Source organism: Aplidium turbinatum, chromosome 16 (genome assembly GCF_918807975.1).
Source record: "Aplidium turbinatum chromosome 16, kaAplTurb1.1, whole genome shotgun sequence".
In the NCBI taxonomy this organism is placed as follows: domain Eukaryota; kingdom Metazoa; phylum Chordata; class Ascidiacea; order Aplousobranchia; family Polyclinidae; genus Aplidium; species Aplidium turbinatum.
This window is the reverse complement of record NC_137487.1, coordinates 13,244,200-13,252,966: the sequence shown is the minus strand read 5'-3', so window position 1 is coordinate 13,252,966 and position 8,767 is coordinate 13,244,200. Positions and strand designations below refer to the sequence as shown.

Here is an 8,767-nt window from a genome sequence, read left to right as displayed (position 1 = left end):
TGGTTAATAAGGTTTTTTGTAAGCTTGACTTAGTGGACAGAAAGAAGGAAGAGGTTCTTGGAATTAAAAGAATTGTTGTCAGGGGCGCATACGACAGAGACCCAGGGGGGGAACGTTCTTCCGGCGTAGATAATGTTAGTGCAAAAATACAGTATTTCATCTAACGCTTGGCCATCAGACTTACTATCAATTACCCACAATACTTCCCATGCAATAAATATTTACACCTACAGCAAGCGTTTTTTCTCTTGCTGAAAATAAACTTTACAATGTACAGTATAGGCTATATTAAGACAATGTAACATAATAAATAGTCTACAAGTGCATAAGCGCTTACCTTAACTCCCAAGAAAGTGATAAGATTTGTTTAATTACTATAAACAACTAATTAAGAAACAAGTTACCGCCTACAGGAAACAATAACCTGTAACATACAAATTGATGTCAACATTGGTAACAACCTTAACAAGACGTAACTTTTCTCAATATCATCGAACACAAGCAATAACAAAATTATACCAAAATTGCAGCTTTACATAGAGGATTGAGTTTTAGTGTCGAGCCAGCTAGTAGGTACATATGAATAAACTTTACTGCGTTATCAATTGTTCATGCGTATTCCAAACAGCAAATTAACCGCGTTTTACATTGATTCAACGTCTGCAGACGTTGAATCAAATCAATCAATTATTTCTATAGTCTGTGCTGTAGTTTGGCTAACTATTCGTTTTAAATACGATCATCACAAAAGGTAAACTAATATAAACTGACAAAGGTTGTCTTATTGTTTTCTGTTCATCAAAAATTTCTACTACTGCACTTTCCTCTGCAGCCTAATATTTTAGCATAATAAGATCAGTGAAAAGTTACATTGGATAAAAGTTTTTTTTTAATTTCTTGTTTGCACTTTCCTTACATATTTACCATTGTTAGCTTACGTGGTGTATGTTATTTGCGCTCGTTTCAAGCGTAAACTGCATGCTACCCAGACAGCAAAGCAGTAGTTTTTTTACATTAATTCAACGTCTGCATACGTTAAATCAATGTAAAAAGCGACTGCTTTGCTGTCTGGGTACGCAAAAACATTTGCCGATTATGGCATTTTAATACACAATACATGTAATCTGAAAATCTAACTCTAAAGCCCAACAAACTTCACCGATATGCTTCAGTTGTGCTAAGTAAGTGAAGTCGACAGATGAGCGAATAGTGTACCTTACTTAATAAACAAATGTACATTGGACAAGTCGTTTAAACCATTATACGTTCTGCTTACGTAACCTTATGCAACCCACATCATCTTCGTGACTTAGAAAATTAGCGGGTGTTTAAACGACCAGCCATAGAAACGTGTAATTAATGAGCTAATACTCGGAAGAAATCCATCACTTAACCGGTGTATTGACAGAAAATTACTTTATTGTTAATTGGGACAACGAATTGGTCATTACGTTACATTCGCAAGTTTCGTGATTAGGCTATGGATACGAAAGATTCACAATTCCTACAGTATTGCTTCCCAATGTATTTCGCATTTTATGCGTCAATACATATTTTTCAACCATCAAGTATAAGCCTGGTTACCACTAAAATTTCTAACTGACGTCACGGAAGTGCAAACATACTTGTATCTTGTCGTCATTTAGAAAAAAAACTTTACTCAATGACGTGGGGTGCATTTTATGTTTAAGCCGCAGTAATACACTACGTTAAGAGAATTAGTTTCACGAGTAGGCCCAAACACGACTGACTACCTGAGACACGACATGACCAAGATGAGACATGGCGTCAACAAACACGAAAAAGGTTTAGACAAAAAAACGCAACTGTACTTTTTGCACATAAGCTATAACTCAACCTTTTTATCTAAATGTCATTTGCTGAACAAATCAAGATTGTTGCCTTCTCAAAGCGCCTCAGCCAGCTAACCACCTTCTACCTCATCAGCCTTTGACAAAGTGAGCCGCTCGCGATGTGTTTGATTTCAAACAAATTAAGGCGTACGCGTAAGAAAAAGGACCCAAAGCACAAAGCAATTATTCCCTCGAAGCCTTCAACAGATATATGCAAGTGTGCAAGCCACGATTCAGTTTAGTCGACTGAATTCTGACATCTGCAAGACTTTTTATGAAGCCATAAAAAAGTACAAGAAAAACGTATACATGGTGATGAGTCAGTGAAAAAACCCAAAAAGTTTAGAAGTAGACATAAAAGAGTGCACCAAAATGCTTCCTCATCAGTTGCAAATGTGCGGCATGAAATATGCTACGAAGAGAGAAAATAACTTCACTACGCAAGGAGCAACTGGATTAAATTTTCAGATTGCAGAGTTACACGCTGTTCTTGAGTACTCGTGGCACATAGAAGAGTAGAATACTATTGAAACAGTCTTATGGTGCATTTCACATATCGTCATGTTGCGCTTGTACAGTAGACGGCTGTGTTATAAAAATATAGTAACAAAGTCATGAGGTAACAATCTTTTATTGCAATAAACTGCTGCTGAAGAAGAAATGAAATTCAAGAATTTTTTATATAGAAAAGTTAAAATCACTAGGTTAAAAGTAACAAGTTTAAAGTGTTTGTGTGGCCTTGATATCTTACAGACTACAAGAAAAATGCTAAGCAAGCTATCAATAAAGCAGTACTCAGCAGTAGCTCGCTTCCAACTATGTTTTTAAATAGCCTGATGCCTTAACCAAGAAATTATTATTTTTTTAATTGTTTTCCGGTGAAGAGTTCCAGTGTTTTTAATAAAAAGTGATAGAAAGCTAAAAAGGAAATATCTCACGGTTCTTTTAACTGTGTTTTATTAACGCGTGATTTGTTTTCGTAAGCTTCTGAACGTTGAAACTCTCGTACGCTTTAAAACATCTACTGTTGAAGTGCTTGACTTGTTCAAAATGTACTGATTTTATTAAAACTATTTCAAGTTATTATTCTAAGAATCGTAGCTGGGAAATAGGCCTATTACAAAAAAATCATATTATGAAAAAACTTGCATATTGTGCAAGAACCAACTTGACGAAACAGACAAACGTTCTTTTTTATTTTCCTTTCTTGGAATCCCTTGCTCAAAACTGGCACGAATAAATAGGTCAAGGAAAAATATATTTTATGTAGTAAACAAAAGTGTTAGTTTGCTTTAAATAATTTTCTGAGTTGCAAGCAACGTAAGACTTTTAATGTAAAAAGATAATTACAACCTGGTAATGGTAGTCTGTTTTTTATAGTGCAATGTCTTTTAAATCTGAAAATCCAAATATTGATATTTGTAAGTGACATTTAGATTACCTTTCTGGGTTGGCTGAGAGTAAAATATTGTTTTAAAGCAAATTTGTGTCTAAAGTCAGACCATGCCTTATTAAAACAACAACTATCATAGGTTATCTTTACTACTTTTTAAAGTTATTTTTAGAGCAAGTTTATCGGGTGTGTAAAACAAATAGGTCGATTTGCGTCTAATATCCCTGACAGGGATTCGTCAAGAATCCCTGTCATAATGACTTTGCAACCATTAGGCATTCTTCAAGCTTTATCTACATTTACGATGAATTTCGTTAAACCAATTCATTTTCGATGATGCATGAGAAAGTTGCATTTATTTTATACCATAAAATGCGAATATAGTTGTCAGGGTTCTAAACCAGAAATCTTAGAACAAGGCTTTTAATCGAACTTAACCTTGGAAAATACAAATCTTTAAAGTAAAAATTTTGACTAGTCTGGCTCTGATAACTTAACGTTTTACTGAACATGAGTTTGAAATAGATAAAAAAAAATATATCTTAAACTCAAGACTTAAAAATTAACAAAAGAACTCCGTCTTTTAATTAGCTTGTAACTTAGAAATCAATTGAGTGTGTAAACCTTTTGGAAACAGTCAATTGAACATCATTTGAACTTACCTAATAAAATCATTAAACTGTAATAAAATATAAAAAAACACGAACTACCTGTAATAGGTTAATTCACATTTAATTCACTAAAGGAAACAAGCTAAATATTACAATATAAACGTTTTGTTTCAGAAATATCAATAAGTGCTACTACTTCTTTTATAATACACTTCAATATTAAACAATGGGTTTGAGTGACGGTTTTCCACCATTCTATGCTGCAAGATCAACGTCCGTTTACGGTGAAACTGATCAGTATTATCTTGTTTATGCGGCTCTAGCAGTTCTAGTTGCTTTGATTCTGATCCTTCCTGGAGTCAGGGGGAAGGAGGTATGTATAGGTTTTTGATGTAAAAATGATTTTTTTTTTTTTGGTAACAAATAAAACTCAAGCTTTTTAAAGACATTGAAAGACATATTAAAGACATTTAAAGACATATTTGAAACTTTTTAAAGCCACTGTTTTATTATAAATGGATGTTTCTTACCAGTTTTGTTTTGATTATTCTTTTAATGCTCTAATTTTCTGCAGAGATTCTATTTTGTGATCCGTTGGACAGCAAGCTTATTTGTGGGTACTTCCATTATCGGTAAGTGCATGCTGCTGTGTGGTGTTGTATTACGCTGACATGTTTCAAACTACTTCATTTTTTCACCGTCATTCATTCAGGATAATCTACCGCGCCAAATTATTCATATATAGTTTTACCACTGAGCAGAGAATTTTCCATTTACCACTTCAAAAAAAAATTTAAATCAGTCTGAGTGAGCAGTTGCATCGCGACAGATACATCTTTATTGACGCATTTATGATGTTGTTTGTCTTTAAATGTTACTTGTTAGCGAAACACAGTAACGTCATGTAATAAAAGATATTTGGCAAACCTTTTTGTCTTTTAGACACTTCAATATCTGTGACGTCAGTTGTCTCAATACGGTCTCGTCGTATGACGTCACATTTCCAAAACATTAATCAATGATTACCCGAATACTGACAAAATGCAAATATACGTCGAAGTTCCGTTTAGCTTTAAAGCTAAAAATTAATAATATTAATAAATACTTGTGAACTTTTGCAAGATTTAAGGTTAAAAATCGAGAAAATGTTTCATCCGTTTATAAACCAATTTTTCAATGTTTTTCTTTCTTTCCTTTCAGTACAAATGTCAAAAAATTTGATTGTGACTATTTCACTATAAAATGTATTTGGTTTGGTGTAGATTTTATGTCCATTTTAAACCTCATAATATTTGAACATTTCCATTTTGCATAAAATAAAGCAGGCTAATCTAAAAAAATGAAGTAAGTTTTATTTCCATATAAACCTGAATGTTTAATTAATGTTGTATTCACTTCAGCCTGTATACAAGGAGTGTCTTGGCATGTGGCGACTGTGAATGCTGTTCTTCCGTATCGTCTATATGGCAACACAATGGAAAGATTGGAAGTGGGATTGTACATTGGGTTAAAAACTTTCAATATTACAGTTCAAGGTAATTTGGAGCTACACGACATTTTATCAAGAGTTGTATTGCAATAACAGTTTATAAAAGTTAAATGCTTAAAAAGTAGCCTAAGCCTAGAGGAAGTATGTTCTCACAGTTAAGTAAAAAGTTTTCTCTATACAGTAGGCCTACACCGCTTAACTAAGCAGTAGGTTTACTACTTTGGATAAAATAATTAACTTTTGCTTTGCATACACTTATCGTACATGCTTAGTCTGTAGCCCAAAAAGGAACCTTGAGACTGTTTTGCATAAACCAAACACGTTACGTTTTTAAAATTCATGTGAGTTATTTGTAAGATCGGCAGTATCACAATTGAATAATTAACCTTAAGTAATTTTCGATAAGTACAATCTAAGTTAAACATCATTGCATTCAGTTAACGCTTCTCCAATAAAATAAACAGAAAAGCGGCTATAACTAATGCTTTCAAACATGGGCAGGTTTGGAAAATCCATCTTCCCACAGCTTAAAGTTAAGTGAGGAGTACAATATTTTGGAAGCTGATGAAGGACTTGATCGTGCCCTGAAAATCGGTCTCCCGTACCCAATCATCAACATTTTAGAAAACTTCAGCGTAAATCGTATCAGTTCCATATGGTTGTGGGGAAGACGATATTGGTTGGCTGGGCACTACGCAAGATACATGCTCATGTAAGATTCTGCACTTAAATTTTGCAGTTTAGGCTACTTGTTTAATCATGCTTGAAAGAAAAAAAAAATGCTTGAGCAAATTTGAAAACGTCACGGTTTGAAATCATCAATTGTGGTTTTACGGTACTAATGTCTTGCATTATATTTTTCACAGGGCTGCGTTTCTATCTTGGATATTAGCCAATCTTTTGTTCCATGCGGTTCTGAGATATGGCGGTTTATTGTTTGCAGTAACAGGCTTTTTAATGATCATGGCAAACTTGGCGTTCTACAGCATCTATCAGCATGGTACCGTTTTGACAATGCAACTTGGCTACTACGAACAAGCGATTCTCCGGCCATCATATGGCTGGTGTTTCTGGTTATGTTTGGTCTTAGGTATGTGCTACACAAAGTTTCACATTTGTACAAATATAGACTTACAGTATGAGTTTGGCATTCGCATATGCTGAAAATACGTCTGATGCTATATGCCAACCAACAATTAAACCTCATCTGCAGGAGTTAGTAGATTTAGTTGTCCGTTTGAGGACATACAAGCTTCTTAACAAATATAAGCTACTCTTATCTTGGTTACTTTGTTACAACCAGCAAATTAAAAGGAATTTTTCTAACATCTTTAAGCTATAGATTTAGTTTGCAGTTTCTATCAATAAGATACAAAGACTGGCAACAAAAAAGGCAACAAGCATTCATGGCTTAACCGCTTTTGTTTATCAACAGGAATTATCTCTCTGATATGTGGAATATTTATAATGTTAGCTGATCGCATGTGTGCCAACTCTCTGAGACGTTTTTATGGTAAAAAAGACAAGACCGAACAGATGGAACTTTTAGGTAAGTTTTGTTAGATAAAAAGATGGCTGAAATCGTTGGTTGCGTTTTATGCTTGATAAGGAATGACCTTGACACATAGCCAATGAATAAGCAACAAAGGCCTTCCTACCAACTAGCTAAGCATACGAAATTTAACCGATACCAGCAGTTTTCTTAGTGTTGCCAAATTACTCGAAATTCGTTCCACATCAGTTAGGCTATTTTGTTTGGTAAAGGTATACTTTTGAAACAACAAATTTTGGCACGTGCACCACATTAAGTAAGATACATTGTGTGCACACACTCGGCAGCTATCAATACACAGTCCAACAACACTTTCAAAATTGTAATTTGGTTCTCTTTTCGCCATTGTTTTCCCAAGTATGTCCTCAAGAATGCATTATCAACATTTGATATTTATGCAGAAATTGACGTCGATTGCCAATCGTCTACTTCAAGACGTTCATCTGAGGATTTGATCCATGAAGAACCTAGGAATAGTGAACACCAAAGCAGTAATTCTGAAGATGAAGGAACAAGACACGCAAAAAAGTTGTCTCGTCGCCCTCAACAAACCAGCCCAAAGAAGTCAATGCAAGAGAGGGAAGAACCACAAGAAATAACCATACAAGCTCTCATCAACGAGAATCCAGAAGCAGAAAAATCTGACTCAGCGACTCAAGCTCCACTTGTACGTAAGATGAACAGCGTTGTGTCCTTTTCAGAACCGTTCACAGCTTCTGAAGAATCAGTTGAAAAAACTTCACCCGCTCACGGCAAAAATAATGTTTAAAAGTGACAATAGTTGCAGTAGGGTATTTTAAGCTATTTTCAATCAACTTTTATTTCTTCGTATGTTTGTTTACATTTTTGCTATTACTGAAGAAGCTCGTCAATTTTCTTGCCATATTTGTGCAAACATAATCACTGCTATGTTGCTACTAACGATTGTGCATTGTTTATTATATGATACTGTATAATGTACTGTATGTTTATTCAAGTTTTGAAACAAGCTGTTCGCATTATATCATGACCAAAAAAAGAGAATTTCCATTTAGTTGGACTCGGAGTATTTTAACAGTTAGGCTATGTACATGATGCAAATTTGCAACTGTGTAAAAAGCGAAAATAATTCCGTGCTCTAAACTCACATTATAGACTACTATGAAGGAAACATTAACTGCCACCATGAAATAATAATCACTCCAAACTTAGCATGTGTAAGATAAAAATGCTATAACAAATATTTATGATAAAATTGAAACCACTTTTGTCCCTGCTGTTGTAATATCATTGATTGTTAAGACATTTCTCTCGGCCACATTTGACATTCAGCGAAACTTTTGTACTGCTTGTGTAGATTTGTGATGAAAATAGAACATATTGTTTTAGGATGGAGTATGTCCCAAAGGCAAATAGAAGGAGAGGCAACCACATAACTTGCGTTGCCACTTTAGTAAAGAAAAGAAGTAGTTTTCTCTCATAAAAGAGATTAAACAAAAGAATGAACTTTCTCTGGTGTTTTTGCAAAACGTGCAGACCCAGACAGCAAATTAATCGTTTTTTTACGTTAATTCAATATTAAAAAACGATTTGACTTGTCTGTGTGTAGAGGCTAATTTGCATAATAACTCACCCAACACAGGTAGTGAACAAGAAAGTATCTTTCCGCTATAACACAAGAAACATCGTATGATGTGATCCAAGCCTTCTCAAACTGAGAGTCACCACCGTCAGGAGGGTCATCTAAATGTTAGCCTAATTATATCGGCGTCGTGATAAGAAGTTCTCAGGGTTGGGCAAAAATGTTGAACAAAATTAATTTGAACAGACCCACAAATATGACTAAAACAGAACAAAAAAGATTTGTTTTATGGAGCACAGCGGAATGTC

General features: G+C 34.4%; 1 protein-coding gene across 1 annotated transcript; it reads left to right on the top strand.

Annotated features, from left to right (window-relative positions):
- Positions 1-3,964: 3,964 nt before the first annotated feature.
- On the top strand, positions 3,965-8,265 carry LOC145785696 (dual oxidase maturation factor 1-like). Its single transcript, XM_082597391.1, has 7 exons — positions 3,965-4,230; positions 4,432-4,489; positions 5,258-5,392; positions 5,848-6,058; positions 6,213-6,436; positions 6,782-6,895; positions 7,300-8,265. Exons 1-7 carry the CDS (start codon positions 4,084-4,086, stop codon positions 7,665-7,667), a joined length of 1,257 nt encoding a protein of 418 aa, XP_082453517.1. The 5' UTR covers positions 3,965-4,083; the 3' UTR covers positions 7,668-8,265.
- Positions 8,266-8,767: the final 502 nt, after the last annotated feature.